This window comes from Cervus elaphus, chromosome 5, assembly GCF_910594005.1.
Source record: "Cervus elaphus chromosome 5, mCerEla1.1, whole genome shotgun sequence".
Taxonomy (NCBI): domain Eukaryota; kingdom Metazoa; phylum Chordata; class Mammalia; order Artiodactyla; family Cervidae; genus Cervus; species Cervus elaphus.
In genome coordinates this window covers 116,482,445-116,499,171 of record NC_057819.1, presented here as the reverse complement: position 1 = coordinate 116,499,171, position 16,727 = coordinate 116,482,445, and the positions used below count along the sequence as shown (strand labels likewise).

Here is a 16,727-nt window from a genome sequence, read left to right as displayed (position 1 = left end):
AAGATCATGGCCTCCGGTTCCATCACTTCATGGCAAATAGATGGGAAAACAGTGGAAACAGTGGCTGACTTCGTTTTTTTTTGGGCTCCAAAATCACTGCAGATGGTGATTGCAGCCATGAAATTAAATGACGCTTACTGCAGTCCATGGGGTCGCAAAGAGTCAGACACAACTGAGCGACTTCACTTTCACTATTCCTTGGAAGGAAAGTTATGACCAACCTAGACAGCATATTAAAAAGCAGAGGCATTATTTTGCCAATAAAGGTCCCTCTAGTCAAAGCTATGGTTTTTCCAGCAGTCATGTATGGATGTGAAAGTTGGACTATAAAGAAAGCTGAGTGCCAAAGAATTGATGCTTTTGAACTGGGTTGTTGGAGAAGACTCTTGAGAGTCCCTTGGACTGCAAGGAGATCCAACCAGTCCATCCTAAAGGAGATCAGTCCTGAGTGTTCATTGGAAGGACTAATGTTGAAGCTGAAACTCCAATACTTTGGCCACTGGATGCGAAGAACTGACTCATTTGAAAAGACCCTGATGCTGGGAAAGATTGAAGACAGGAGGAGAAGGGGATGACAGAGGATGAGATGGTTGGCTGGCATCCCCGACTCAATGGACACGAGTTTAAGTAAACTCCAGGAGTTGGTGATGGACAGGGAGGCCTGGTGTGCTGCAGTCCATGAGATCACAAAGAGTTGGACATGACTGAGTGAATGAACTGAAACTGAACTGAACTGATGGTCCTGTTACCATTTTCTTAATTGTTTTGGGTTTCTTTTCTGTGGGTCTTTGTCTTGTGTTTCCTGCCTAGAGAAGTTCCTTTGGCGTTTGTTGTAAAGCTGGTTTGGTGGTGCTGAATTCTCTTAACTTTTGCTTGTCTGGAAAGCTTTTGATTTCTTCATCAGATTTGAATGAGAGTCTTGCTGGGTAGAGTATCCTTGGCTGTAGGTTCTTCCCTTTCGTCACTTTAAGTATATCATGCCATTCTCTTCTGGCTTGTTGAGTTTCTGTTGAGAAATCAGCCGATAACCTGATGGGAGTTCCCTGGTATGTTATTTGTCATTTTTCCCTTATTGCTTTTTATATTTTATCTTTGTCTTTAATTTTTGTCAGTTTGATTACTATGTATCTTGGGGGGTTCCTCCTTGCATTTATCCTGCCTGGAACTCTCTGTGCTTCCAGGACTTGAAGGACTATTTCCTTTTCCATGTTAGGGAAGTTTTCAGTTATTATCTCTTTGAATATTTTCTCAGGTCCTTTCTCTCTTCTCCTTCTGGGACTCCTATAATGCGATTTTTGATGTGTTTAGTGTTGTCCCAGAGGTCTCTTAGGCTGTCTTCATTTTTTTTTCATTCTTTTTTCTATATTCTGTCCTACAGCAGTGATTTCTACCATTGTTTTCTCCAGGTCATTTATCTGTTCTTCTACTTCTGTTATTCTGCTATTGATTCCTTATAGTGTATCATTCATCTGTTTGTTCTTTCATTCTTATAGGTCTTTGGTAAACATTTCTTGCATCTTCTCCATTGTTTCCCCAAGATCCTGGATCATCTTCACTATCATTGTTCTAAATTCTTTTTCTGGAAGGTTGCCTATCTCCACTTCATTTAGTTGTTTTTCAGAGGTTTTACCTTGTCCCTTCATCTGCATCATAACTTTCTGCTTTTTCATCCCGATTAACTTTCTGTAATGTGGTTTTTGTTCTAGCTGTGAGATTGTGGTTCTTCTTGCTTCTTCTCTCTGCCCTCTAAATAAGGAGGCTAAGAGGCTTGTGTAAGCTTCCTGACTGGAGGGACTGGCTGTGGGAAACCTAGGTTTTGCTCTGGTGGGCAGGGCCTTGTGTGGTAAAGCTTTAATCCAATTATCTGCTGATGGGTGGGGTGGCATTCCCTCCCTATTTTTTGGCCTGAGGCGACCCAGCCCTGGGGTCTACAGGTTCTATAGTAGGGTTAAAGGCAACCTCCAAGAGGGCTTATGCCAAAAGGGGCCTTCCAGGACTGCTGCCTCCAGTGCCACTGTCCCCGTGGTGGGCCCCTGCCAACCCTCACCTCCACAGGAGACCCTCCAACACTAGTAGGTAGTTTTGGTTCAGTCTCCTGTGGGGTCACTACTCCTTTCCTCTGGGTCTTGGCGTACACAAGATTTCGTTTGTGCACCCCAAGACTGGAGTCTCTGTTACCCAGAGTCCTGTGGAAGTCCTATAATCAAATCCTGCTGACCTTCAATGTCAGAGTCCCTGGGGGTTCCCGGGCCCTTTGTCAGATCCCCAGGTTGGGAAGCCTGATGTGGGGTTCAGAACGTTCACAACAGTGGGAGAACTTCTTTGGTATTATTGTTCTCCAGATTGTGGGCCACCCATCCAGCGGGTAAGGGGTTTGATTTTATTGTGATTTTGCCCCTCCTACCATCTCACTGCAGCTTCTTCTCTGTCTTTGGATGTGGGATATCTTTTTTTGGTAGGTTCCAGCATCCTTCTGTTGATGGTTATTCAACAGCTAGTTGCAATCTTGGTGCTGATATTTATGTTATCAGCTATTTAGATGATTTTGAGATTAAATGTGTAAAAATTAATGAAGGGTTGTTGTTATTGTGCAGTTGCTAAGTCATGTCTGAGTCTTTGCAACCCCATGGACTGCAGCATGCCAGACTTCCCTGTCCTTCACTATCTCTCAGAGTTTGCTCAGACTCACGTCCATTGTGTCAATGATGCCATCCAACCACCTCATCCTGTCATCCCCTCCTCCTGCTCTCATTCTTTCCAGCATCATGGTCTTTTCCAATGAGTCGGCTCTTTGTATCAGGTAGCCAAATACTGGGGCTTCAGTTTCAGCATCAGTCCTTCCAAAGAATACTCAGGGTTGATTTCCTTTAGAACTGACTGGTTTGATCTCCTGGCAGTCCAAGGATGCAGTTTCCAGCACCACAATTTGAAAGCATTAATTCTTCGGTGCTCAACCTTTTTTATGGTCCAACTCTCACATCAGTACATGATTACTGGAAAAACCATAGCTTTGACTATATGGACCTTTGTCAGCAAAGTGATGCTTCTGCTTTTTAGTAAGCTGTCTAGATTTGTCACAGCTTTTCTTCCAAGGAGCAAGCATCTTTCAAGTTCATGGCTGCAGTCTCCATCCACAGTGATTTTGGAGTCCAGGAAAATAAAGTCTGTCACTGTTTCCACTTTTCCCCCATCCATCTGCCATGAAATGATTGGACCACGTGCCATGATCTTAGTTTTTTGAATGTTGAGTTTTAAGCCAGCTTTTTCACTCTCTTCTTTCAGCCTCATCAAAAGGTTCTTTAGTTCCTCTTTGTTTTCTGCTGTTAAAGTGGTATCATCTGCATATCTGAGGTTGTTGATATTTCTCCTGACAATCTTGATTCCAGCTTCAGATTCATCCAGCCTGGCATTTCATATGATGTATTCTGCATATAAGTTAAATTAGCAGGGTGACAATATACAGCCTTGATGAACTCTTTTCTCAATTTTCCATGTTTCCAATTGCCCATTGTTCCATGTCTGGTTCTAATTGTTGCTTCTCGACCTGCATACAGGTTTCTCAGGAGACAGATAATGTGGTCTGGTATTCCCATCTCTTTAAGAATTTTCCACAGTTTGTTGTGATCCACACAGTCAAAGGCTTTAGCATAGTCACTGACGCAGAAGTAGATGTTTTTCTAGAATTCTCTTGCTTTCTCTACAATCCAATGGATGTTGGCAATTTGATCTCTGGTTCCTCTGTCTTTTCTAAATCCCTTCAGGGCTCACCTGGGGTGATGTAGTGGCTTGAGGGCTGCGTTATCTTTTACCTGATATGGCAGGCAACGTTTTTCATTCACAATATGAACAAGGATCCCGACAGGAAGAGATGTACAGTAAACAAAGGATGTTGCATCAATCAAGCCCACATTATAACCCCTAACAGTGAGCCCTAAGGGAATTCAGGTTGTAACAGAATGTCCATGGCTGCAGGAAACTCAGGATGAGAAAACACAGGATACTGGCCCCAGAAAGCTAAGGTGCATTATCAGGGAGCCCAGACTCTTGCATCTTCCCATACATAGAAAAGTGCTAAATTCTTTAACTTGAGATATCTGGTTTTCTTTAATTAATAGTAATCTTTTGATGTCCTGACTACCTGGTCTTTACTGCAAAAATTTCTACAGATCCTGGTTCCTCCCTTCCCCCTCTCTTCAGAGAAGTTCCTCAGAGTGACCTGAGAGTCTTATCTCCCAGGCTTGAAGTCCTCAGAATATCTGCTGAAAAAAACACGCTGTGCTTGGTTACACAGTTGTGTCTGACTGTTTGTGACCATAGACCATCGACCATGGACCATAGCCCGCCAGGTTCCTCTGTCCATCGGGATTCTCCAGGCAAGAATACTGGAGTGGGTTGCCATGCCCTCCTCCAGAGGATCTTCCCAACCCAGGGAGCGAACCCAGGTCTCCCGCAATGCAGGCAGATTCTTTACCCTCTGAGCCACCAGGGAAGCCAGAATAAAGCATTAACTCTTAACATTTAGGTTGTGCTTCTTTTTTTTCCCAGCCTACAGATGGTATAGTCTCTCACTGGGAGAAGCCCAACTCTGTGATCAGAATGTTGCCATCTACCAAAACTTCCCATTTTCAGCATATCTCACTGTTTTGCTATCACATGAAGCCTCACTGGTTCAGTCTTTTCAGAGAAGAACCCTCCAGTTGTTACCTGGGTGGGAAAGGGATTTACAGTCTAACTGCTCCCTGAACTGCTTTGTAACCAGTCCTCTTGTTTTTAACCCCATTTACACCCTCACCTTCAGTGGTACCTGGCAATTCCAATTCTTGAGTTTTTCTGCTACACCTTAGCCTCAAACAATTTGTTTCCTGACTTCCCTATTCCAGGACTTTGTTTTCTCCATTCTGCTAAAACCATCTCCATTTATCTATGCTCTCCAGCTTCCAAATGTTGTTGACATCACTTGTTTGTTATTGTCCCTTCTTCATATCTGTTTGTTCATGGGAGCTTATGCCCTTCTCATCCTTTTAACTGTCATTTCAGTAGGGTTGGCAGAGGGAGAAGAGGTAAATGTGTCTTGTGACTGCATGGAATTCAATCTACCCTACTTACCCTCAAGTCTCTTTATAATGTTTCAATTATGTGTGTTCTGCCTCTCCTTAAATAGGGAGCTCTTTTCACTGCTTAGCACTGTATTCTGCTTGGACTGGGGGTAACGTGAGGCAGAGGGTAATAACAAAGGAATAGAAGATACACACGTTCTCAAAACATTTCATTCGACTCTCTCAGGGTAGGGTAAGAGCCATTTTTCCAACGTGTGGTTTCTGTCAACTACTCTTTTCAAGGTGGCGCTAGTGGTAAAGACCCTGCCTGCCAATGCAAGAGAAGTTAGAGATGTGGGTTCTATCCCTGGGTCGGGAAGATCCCCTGCAGGAGGCTACTGGCAACCCACTCCTGTATTCTTGCCTGGAGAATCTCATAGGCATAGCAGCCTGGCAGGCTACAGTCCATAGGGTTGCACAGAGCTGGACAAAACTAAAGCGACTTAGCACATCGCACTCTTCTTTTAAAAGTCCTGCCACCTCTCCTGTTTTATGTATTTTGGCTAAGGGGGCTGGAGGCCTAGGTGGGGTGCTCAGGAAGGTCAAAGGATGGAAAAATCTGATTCATAAACCATACAAAGTCAGTGCTGGGCAGGGGCAGTAGAGATTACCGAATTCAATTTCCTTTTTTTTTAATATATAAATTTACTCATTTTAATTGGAGGCTAATTACTTTACAATATTGTAGTGGTTTTGCCATACATTGCCATGAATCAGCCACGGGTGTACATGTGTTCCCCATCCTGAACCCCCCTCCCACCTCCCTCCCCATCCCATCCCTCTGGGTCATCCCAGTGCACCAGCCCCGAGCATCCTAATTTCCTTATTTTTAAAAAGGAAACTGAAGTCCAGAGAGCTGTAGTTTATTTGGATCAACTGTGGTCTCTTGAGAAATACTCTCAAGCGATCGCTTGAAAATGCCATGTTATTAGCAGTCTTTGGCCCTTTGGGTCTAAGGTTCTCTCGGTCCCAAAGTAGCAGGTCCCTTGCTGTTCTTGGATCAAAGGTCATTTCAGAGGTCGTTGCTCTCAACACCCTGTTGTTGTTGTTTTCCCTAGCACTCGTTAATTTTTAAAATTATGTAATTATTTTATTATTTATCTCATTTCCCCACTGGAATGTAGGCCTTGTGAAAGAAGGGATATTTCCTGTCGCCTTCGACGATTAATATTCAAGATAAACCAGGATTCTAAACTAAGAAGTCTGGCTCCAAAATCCGCCCTGTCGGCCACTACATTATGCTGTTATTTGGTGAAGAAAGCAGTGGGTGGGCTTCTGTGTATTCAGGCAAACAAGCAGACAAAAAGAGATAAACCAGTAACAGAAGCGAGCTGAAGATAAACATCCGGATCCAGGAGCTCAGCGCCCCCTGGTAACCTTTCTCTCCGGAAGCGCTTGCGGCCCTCTAGCGCGAGTACGCACGCGCGGCGCCGGGGTCGCTTTGGGTCGCGCGCGAAGCCGAGACGCGAGGGAAGGTTCCGCCTCCAGGACAGAAAGGCGCCTGCGCCGTCGGGGCTCTGGTCGGGATACGCTTTCTCGCTTCCTCCCTCCCTCGCCTGCGCGCGCGGGTGGGCGTGGGAGGAGGCGGGGAACACAGAAGGAGAGCGAGGGGGCGGGTGTCGCGGGAGGGAAGGAGCGAACCGGAGAGCGTCGTCCTGAGAGGAGTGAAGGCGGCAAAATGGCGGACCGCTTCTCCCGCTTCAACGAGGACCGAGACTTTCAGGTAAACACGGGCGTCGCCGAGGTCCGGGGAAGGCGCTGGCTGAACCAGAACCTCCTCATCCCCCACTCCCAGTTCTGTTTCTCTCGGGGCTCTGCTGTGGCTTCCGAACCTGCTCCCTTTTCTCCCGCCTCCGATTCCTCTAGGGGCCTCCGGGTTTGAGGCGAGGCCGCATCTTTTCTCACTCTGTATCTTACGTCTTTAACTCAGGCCGCTGGGTTTGCGGCCTCGTCTTGTTTGGTCCGCGGCTTTGGGAGCCCCAGCCTGGCCGCTGGGTGGGGTGGCTGTGCTGCCCTCGGGTGTGCCCAGCGTGTGCGGGCGCTGGGCTGGCTCCCAGGGGAAAGCGGGGGGGTGGGGTGGGAGGTTTTGGGGCGAGTGTTCCTGAGACTGGGGCTCCTAAACCCCTGGATTTTGCTCGCACGGCTCGAAGTGGGGTCCTTCTCCCTCTTTGCTCACTGTAACAAATCGCTTTCATTGTCTGTTTTTCCATTTCCTCACCCGGAAAAAGGGGGCTTTAGTTATCAGACGCCTCCACGGTTAGTCAAACATTGAGATTTGCCTCAGCGTAAATGTTGCTGTTGTCATTACGTCGTTAAATGGGCTTGGAAAACAGTAAGTTACAGGAGGATGGTCGATGTAAGCTTAGCCCCAAATCCTACCTTGAGAAATTTGTAAAAAGCATCATGATAATGGACTTTACAAGCAGGTGGTGACTACTACCAACAGCTTGATTTTTCTTTCTTCAGTTGCAAACGTTTTATGGACAAATGTCCTTGCCGTGGCCAGCATGATTGAGGAAAAAATTAAGGCCAAATTAGAACAACACGTCTTTCGGCTGTTTTGAGTACCTTCCTGTTGAGCATTGTTACCGCAGAAATCTCAGCGACTAAAAGGGATTTAGTAGAGATGGGCTATTTCTAGGGTAAGGGACGTCCTTAGTCTCAAAGAAACCCCTGCATTACTACCGCAGACCCTGGCAACAGCAGTTTGGGTCAAGGGATGAACGTCCGAACTCAAGTTATTATCCCGCTGCAGCTCTTTCTCAAAGTTACATAGGAATACTCTAGATAGGTTTAGGAAGGCAGTTTGAAGGGTTTGAATTCCCCTGGATGTTTGGTTTGGTAACTAAACAGGTAAAGCAGCGAAGGCAACAATGGAACAATCTAGCACCTAGAACGCTGAAGAGTAGTTTTGCAACAGTAGACGATCTTAAGGCTGCTGAAAAGCCTTGTGATCATGCGCCTGCTGAATAGCTGCAGCACAATACAGGCTCTCAAGGTGTTTAAGGATGGAATGCAGGTCCTGGGAAGTTTAAAGTAGTTCTTATTAGCTATTTGATACTTGGGAAAGGTGAAGTTTTTTCGTTTGCTTTTTAGGGAGCACCATAAAATATACTAGGCTGCAAAATGTGGGGGTCTTATTGGTAGTTTTTAAGGAAACATGTTGATAATTAAAATCTAGTGCTTTTCAGAGAGAATTTGAAAGTCACCTAAATTGAAAATAGATAATACGGACAAATAAGTTTTGTGGGAAAATGTTAACCACAGGATTTCAGCAGTGTTGAACAGGCAGGGTTTTCAGGACCTTAAAAGATTTGAAAACTCGAGAGCAGAAGATGAAGGCAGTCACCTGAATAAATTGAGGAAAGCTCCTTTTTCAAGTAAAATGACTTTCTCTTCTCATGCTTTAGTTGTGTATGTGATGTGCTTTTGGTTGCTTGGTAGGCCTTTGAAGATATTACATATGTTTTACATATTTCTATATTGGTACGCCAATTTCTGCTGTATTGTGTCAGCCAGGTAAATATCCCAGCATTATGGGTAAATAGGATATTAGTAATAAAAACCTATTAGACAATTACAGGATGTTAGAACTTCTGTAAATTATTGTGCTAACATTTTTTTTTTTAATCATTCGTTTTAAAATATTTTAAGTACTATTTTTTCTGGGCATTTCAGTAAAGGGGAAAATGTAGTTGAATTTTCATTAATGATGTCGTTTGATTTAAAGTTATTGGAGAGAAAACGCCCTAGGAAACTCCTGCATATAGCATATCTGAAGGTCAGGTTATTCAAAATTAACTTGGCCTTTTAAGGCTTTAAGTGATAAATGAGGTGAAGCTACTGAGTGCTCTTGAAAACAAATCCAAAGTAGGTTTCCAGATACAGTACATAGATCCTGTTTCTTTAAACAGATCTAGCAGTGGAAATTTTTCTGTGCACCTTCTCTGGTAAGTTCTAGATGACTATCATTTTCTTTGCCTTTAATTTGGCAAGAGAATTTAGAGTTGTATTATTTCATTCTTTACAGTTTACCATTAGGTGCAAATTTTGGGGAGTTAAAGTGTTGTCTCTTGAATTTAGCATGGAGTCAGAGGAGGCTTCACTATTAGATTTTGTGAACACTTAAAAGTTTCAAAGGTGTTTTATATAATATAGAGAGGAGCCTAATTGGCATATTACTTGAAGCACTTATGAATATAAAGAGTAATCATTATTATCAGGGACATGTTTGAAAGCATTTGATAACTTCATTTTAATGATAAACGGGTACTATTCTGTGGACTTTATATGTCTTGTCTCCTCATCTTCCAGTAACTCTATGAGGTGCGTAGTGTTACTCTTAGACTTTCAAATGAGGCAGCTCAGGTACAGATAGTTAAATAACTTGGCCAAGTATCCGCAGCTGGTAATGGCAGAACCAGGATTTAGACTCCTGCTTTTTGACTTTTGAACCTGTGCTCATGACCAATAACTTTACTGGCCATTGTATATTTTATGTAACTGTAACTGAGTCATCAAATATGGAGGATAAACGTATAGGTCACAAAGAATAACTGAGCTTTCAGAGAGGTGATAAAATTACAGTTTCTACTCTGTTGCAGTTTGTCCAGATCTGTTTCTTGTTGGTCTTCCAAGGGCTTCTAGGGAGGCTTCTGACAGTGATAAGTTACCCTTTGTCATAGAGAATATATTGTTAACTCTTAGTTCTGACATTATTTTAAAATACCCTCTTTAAGTGGTGTTTTATCTTTGGAAATCTTTGTGGTTTGGGCTGATGTATTTATTTTTAAAATGTTTTAAGAGTTTTAACTACTTCTTTAAGAATCTGACCTCAATTTCTGAATGAGACATGACTTCTGCCTACATTTACCAGATTAAGGCATATTTGTTCACAGATTGAAATGTTACAGAAAGTAGTGGAAAATAGCATGGTATAATTTGCAAATACAGATATATTTTCAACACTGAATTCCAAGTTCACCAAAGAAAGTATTTTTTTGTACTGTGATGTTCAGCGATGAGGTATATATACACACTGCTTAGCATTTAGTGGTTGCGCAGCTATTAATGATGATGCAGCTGAATGTTAGTGAGGAAATGTTCTTTAGCTTGTGTGCTTGCAGAGGACTGGTGATTTCGAGTAGCTTCTCATTTCCTCTTGTTCTGAATGCATTCTGCTTGAGATTGCTAATGAAAAGGAGCTACAGTAATAGATCAGTGAGTGATAAAGTAATAAAAAAGACAACTATCTTAAAGGTCATAATAAAAGTGTAAAAATTACCCAAGAACTTTCTGTAACATATATATAGTAATCATAGTGGTACACAGCAATAAGCTGTATTACTTCTATGTAGTATGTTTTTTATGTTTCATATGTGACACCAGGATGTGACTTTCAGATAATTCTTAATTGAGACCATTGTCAGGAGGTTTACAGTTTTAAAATACTTAGGTCATAGAAGTATATTAATATATTTTTTAGAAGTATATTAATATATTTTTTATGTGGGACTGTGTGATACAGTTGACATTCTAATGCAGACATGCCAGAGATCACACATGGGCAAATGTTCTAACCTCTGTTTCCTATCATCTGAAAGATACCACTAGCTGTGAAAATCATTGTCAGCTTTGCTTAGGATATTGAAACTTATGCAAAATCATTACTGTTTCGATTCCCATACACATGATGATAGGTGGAAAGGACAGGAATCAAGGCTATACAAACTTCAGTGTACTCACGGTGAATTGGTATGGTTATTAGCAAATGCACAATTACTGGTTAGTATATTCTCAAGGGATTAAGAGTGACCACAGTAAAGTCAACATAAAGGAAGTCTCCCTGCTTGTGATTTGAAGGGTACAGGGTATATATTTAAGGCAAAAGGCATTTAAAAACATGAGACATATTAAGAAATAACATTTCTTAATGTTATTTCTCTTCTTAATAAGAGACATTTATTATAACCTGCCTCGAAGGGAGGATGGGGTTGGCAAGAACTGTGATCATAGGGCTTCATTTGATGGCAGCCTTACTTATTTCATTTTAAAGTAGGTATGGAAGACCAAGAAGAAAGAGACCTAGATAAATATATCATTAGGCTGAGTGCCAATAAAATTATGGAAAAATAAGTGTTCCTGGTGTAGTCCTTCCTTTTATTCTGTATGTGTCACAAAATTCTCATTAAAGTACTGCTAGAGATTTTTTTATCACATTTTCTCAAGTCTGTTTATAAGTTAAATAACCGGAACTAACATTTGTGACTTAAAACAATTTTAAAAGCATATATAACTGGCTACCTCGATTGTGCTGCTTCATCGTTGGGATGATTTACATATCAATTCAATCTATTTGGATAACATGATAAAATGAATAAAGGACAGTTTGTTTTCTTGATGTGGTCAAGATTACCATTTTCAGAAAAAAAGCAAAAGTTCATGAAATCTTGAACCCCCCCATGTAGAGGTTTTCATCTTTGCTCTTGTGACTTTGGAAGTTTTAATATTTTATTAATGAAAATGAATTCCAGCTTGGGGTAGACATCCAGTTCTTGGATTCTGTTAAAATTCCTTCCCTGAAACTGCTTGATCCTTGTATGTCTGGCATTCTCTTTTCATATTAGCATTGCCATTTAGTGCTAAGTGAAAGCTGACTCATGGCAGTTACCAAAGGCAGTACAAATGACCACCACAAATACTGAAAGAAGGCATTGATTTGATATTGCAGTGAATACCAGAAGATGTTGTAATGATTTTCCAGTTATAAAAAGTGAATTGTCCATTTAACTGTGGAAGTCTAACCAAGTGTGCTTAATACATATTGTATTAATCAGTGCAAAAATTAAATATGCCAAAGCTGAATATACTGTATTGTTATGCCTATACAAAATGATTTCTTTGAGATTGAACATACACTTAGTATTTTATGTCTAATTTAGGAATGTATGGGGAAAAAAGTATAACTAAAGTTACTTTGGCATTGTACACAAGTTAGTAGCATGTAATGTTTTAGTAAGTGCTATAGTGAGTAAGAAATTAAAATTCAGGCCCCAAACAGAGTTTCCTGTTATTTGCCTTTTTCTTTTTACCAACAATGTTAGAGTAAGGTAAATCTTGTATTTTGTCACACAAGCGACCAGAAAGTTACCTTTGAAATATTACGTTTACTCTTGTCTCATGAGTTTCCAATTATTTTTGTGATCCTTGCTAAAGCAATTACATTGATTTAAAGGGGGGATTTCAATTTATGTCTCTGTTTATTAGAACTGGAATACAAAATAGCTCTCCAGGTTTAAAATTGTTATAGAGAAAAGTCATTGATCATGTTTTGTATCTGACATTTTAAATAATGATTGTTGGAAAAGTCAGTATTCCTATCTCATGGTTCATTTGATATTATTTTTCCAGAGTTGATGAGAGAGAGAGGCTTAATTTTTCACCCTTTTTATAGGCAGTACTGATAAAATCAATAAATTATTTTGATACTTTAGGTCTTGACTATAGAAGAAACTAAAGCTGATGCTTGTGGATTATATGCTGTAGTGTCAATAATTTATCTTGTTGCTATGAGTAAAATTATGGAGTATAAAAGGGACAAAAGTGGTTGAAAATCTAATTAATACTACTTTAGGGATTCCTCTGCACAAGAGATACAAAAAGGTATATTTACTTCAAAAATATTTTTTAGAATATAAGTTAATTTTTTGAAAAGTTGTTAAAACAGTATTTGAAGTGTTTAAGAATAGTATGTATGATTATGTCTCTGGGGGAGTTGATTAAGAAGTGGTGTTTTTCAGGGAGCTATTGTTAAAGCTGGAGAGATACCAAAAGTAAAAACAGTATGTATTATACACAAGACTAACATGATTATCAGGTAAATAGTATTACAGTAAATAAATGCAAAACCCTAAGGGAGAAAGGAAACCCTTAAAATGGGATGAATAAGTGTGCCTTTAAGAAACATTTAAACTGGGTCTTGAAAGATGGGTTTGCATCCTTGCAAAGGGAAAGATTGGGAGGCATTCAGCTGGAGAAAATAGCCAGGGTAAAAGTGTAGAGGTGAAACTAGCAGAATTGGGTGTGGGTTTTTTTTTTAGGACAATGAATAAACCATTGGGAACAGGAAAAGGAAAAACTAGGGCTACGGAAGTTTTATTTTAATGCTGTAAGCAGGCATGTACTAGCTATTTAAGGTGTTAAGCAGGGGAATAGACGTAGGAAGACTAACGTAGATACAGTTGTGTTAGATATGCTACACATAGAGTTAAAGCTGTGATGACCGGTCTCATTAACCAGAATTAATGTGAATGGGGGCAAGGGAGTAGAGTAGAGGGTGTATACAAGGGAATGATTATAATAGTGGGCTATGTGATTTTAAGCTTGGCAGAGAGACAAGTGAGGCCTTTGAGGGTGGAGGGTAGAGAAAGTTGGATCAATGGGTTGTAGGTTCTGATGAGCCTGAAGGATTCTTGGAGTGGAGGTTCTAGAGGAATTGAGTTGGAAAGACAGAAGGTTGTGGCTAGAGAGCACAGTGTTTGAAACAGAGATAATGGACGCGTTGAAATCATGACCATGAGAGTGAAATGGCTACAGTAGAATGGTGGTCAGGATCATTTTAGGAAAGGAAGTTAGGAAACTGAGGCACCAGGATGTTGTAAAATCATGTAACCTGGATATTAGAATGGTAATATTGTGTATTAGAATACTGTCGTGACAGTTTAATAACTTAATAACTGCCCTTGTATACAGTCTTGTCTAATTCTCCCAGTAATTCAGCAAGGTAAATAGAGTAGATAGTATGTCTTTTATAGGTGAGGAAACTGAGACTAAATTTAGTATTTGCCTAGTACAGACCTGAGTTTTGAACTTTAATCTTCTGATTTCTTTTGTAGCATTCTTTCTGCTGTTACTTATAGATTGGCCTCTTTGAGGTGATGAGTGTTGGTATCGTCTACATTATGCAAAGCATTGTTACTCTTTAATACTTAGCAGCATTTTCTACCAATTAACTAACTGGTAGGAAATAGTTGGTATGCTTATTGTTATTTTTTCCCCCCAGGAATATCTCACCTTTATAAGCTTAATTGGTCATTTATGACTTCTTGCCTGCCTTTTTGCAAGAAATTCCATTCCATTTCCCAGTCATTTATTGAGTTCCTGTTTGTTGGCACAGCATCATAAAATATAAGAAAGGATAAGAAAAGGTTTTTAAAAAATTAGTCTCTTTTTTCATTTATTCCAGTAGAAGAGTAGATGGCAGAGAAGAGTGGTACTTCTACTGGATACTGTCAAAATAAGGTGTCAAAACGTCTCCATGACCATTATAGCATCAGAAGCTGACTGCTGTGGAATCTAGTGATGAAACTCTCAGCTCCTGTTTGTTGTGTAGTATTAAATGACAGGCCTTGTGCCAGGGTGTTTTGGAGATATTTATCTAAGTACCATCCTAGCGAGGTGGTAGTATCCTTCACTTTACAGAAAAGAAAACAGGAATTGAGGCCACACAGTAAGCTCAGATTTGAACCTTGTTCTCTCCTAAAATATGACTTTTCCTGTAGTTCCTGATTGTTTCAAGAATAAAATCCAAATGCACTAACTTGGCTTTTGAGACTGTTAAGCATCTGGTGCCATTGTAACAGATGTATTTCTTTTCTTGCCCTGTCATTGTCTTGCCATCGTGTAGTTTCTGTTTTTATCTGGACCTGCTAGGCTTTTTTGTTGTTTTTGTTTTTGCGTATGCTCCTACTTGTCCGGAATTCTTACACTCATTCTTTAAGACTCAATTTGTTGTGTCTCTGACATCTTACCTAGGCAGTTCGTTGCTTATTTTCTTTGGTCATATTTCAGTAACAGCACTTTTATTAGTAATAGTAGCAGCTAACAGTACAGAGTGCTCTCTGTTGGGCACTGTTATGCTTATTATCTCATCCCAGTTAGGTAGGTTCTATTTTTATCCCCATTTTACAAATGAAAAACTTACCCACTTCACACAGCTAGTGAGTCAAAGAGATAGCTTTCAAGTAGTTTGGACCAGTCTCAGCCTTTAGCCACTGTGTTGTTTTTCTCTCTCCTACTGTATACTTTATGATACTTATTATTTTATTATAATACTTATAATTTATCTCATCTCCCTGAATGTAGAACTTCTTGAATGCAGATTCTTTCTTGTTTTATTCATTTTTCTAGAATTGGTTCAGGGTCTGGCATCTACAAGTTGCTCAGATACTTGAATGGTTAAGTAGAGGCACATATGTAGGAAGGAAAGACTTTGTAGAGTCTGAGGATTATGTCCAATTTGGGGGATCAATTTTCCTGCTGTGCTGTGGATTATCTAGGTTGAACTGTTAGTTCTGTGATATCCTATAAAGCCAATTGAAGGATATTTCAGGAATGGAGGTTGTCTTATGGAGAGTTGTAATCTCACTTTATTTTATATTGTATGTATTATAGCAATCTTAGTTGTCAGTTTTCTTTTGTGTGACATTGTATATACACATTGTTTTTCTGTGGACTAGTGCAGAATTTTTGTCACACATCTAAATAGACATTTATCATACCAGCGAGTGGTGAAAGAAATAATAAGCATTTATGTGGATCCCACAGGACTTCTTAACTACTGTCTCCATATCTTTTGAACGCCTCAGAAATTGTTTCCTGATTTTGCCTGCATTTCTGAAAAAGGTCGATTTCTCCTGTGGGGTTTTTAAAAGTTACTAATTTTTCAGTGTAGTGAGATTTTGGAAACCAGTCCTTTCTTGGTCTAGTCCAGTTATCCACAAAATTTGATATGTCAAACAGATGTACATGTATTTTTAGACGAGGGTGTGATAAGCTCATACCCTTGACTCAGTGTAATGTGTTTTCAAGTTCTTAGATACTTACTGAGACTGCTTAGCCAATTATCTCTCCTACCAAATTACATAGAATTAAATTTAGTAAGTGGATTTATTTTTCTGGGTTACTGACTGGCCTCAACAATGTCTTGAAATAATAATTTATTACCTTTTTTTTAAAACTCTTTAAATCTTAAAACTTGTGCAGTAATACTGTAGTGTCATCATCTGGATTTGATGAAACAAACCACCAAATTTGATGAAACAGGCCTAAGCCCAGGGAGTGGTTTGGTAATCTGTCTAAGGTTATAGATGGCTCAGCAGGTAAAGAATCTGCCTGCAATGCAGGAGGCAGAAGAGACACAAGTTCAGTCCCTGGGTTGGGAAGGTCCCCTGGAGGAGGGAAAGGGCAACCCTCTCCAGTGTTCTTGCCTTAAAAAGCCCATGAGTAGAGGAGCCTGGTGGGCTACAGCCCAGGGTCACATAATTGGGCACAACTGAGTGACTAATTGGGCACAACTGAGTGACTAAGCACACACACACACACACACACACACACACACACACACCCACACACCCCTAGCAGATGACTTCAGAGATCTTTTGCTTTATAGTAATGTACTGAATGAAGGTCATTGGAAGTCAGACTGTATGATGATGAAAACAATAGTGAAGAATTTGGGTTTTTGAGGAATTGACCACAGTGGTGTTTCTGAATTTAAATATAATTTTATTATACTAATAAAATGACATCAGTAATCCCCCAGGATGTTAATTTCCATGTGGCTTGTGGGAT

At 40.4% G+C, this 16,727-nt stretch overlaps 1 protein-coding gene across 6 annotated transcripts in view; it reads left to right on the top strand.

Annotated features, from left to right (window-relative positions):
* The first annotated feature begins 6,588 nt into the window (after positions 1-6,588).
* GPATCH8 (G-patch domain containing 8) overlaps positions 6,589-16,727 on the top strand; it is a 90,432-nt gene continuing 80,293 nt past the window's right edge. For 2 of the 6 annotated variants that reach the window (XM_043904832.1, XM_043904834.1), the window contains exon 1: positions 6,755-6,819. Coding sequence is in view for 2 of the 6 variants with exons in the window: in XM_043904830.1 (XP_043760765.1) it covers positions 6,775-6,819 (45 nt within the window). In the remaining 4 variants the exon portion in view is untranslated. Of the gene's footprint in view, positions 6,820-16,727 lie in introns of all 6 variants that reach the window. The other 4 variants (XM_043904833.1, XM_043904835.1, XM_043904830.1 and 1 more) reach the window with 3 other exon arrangements.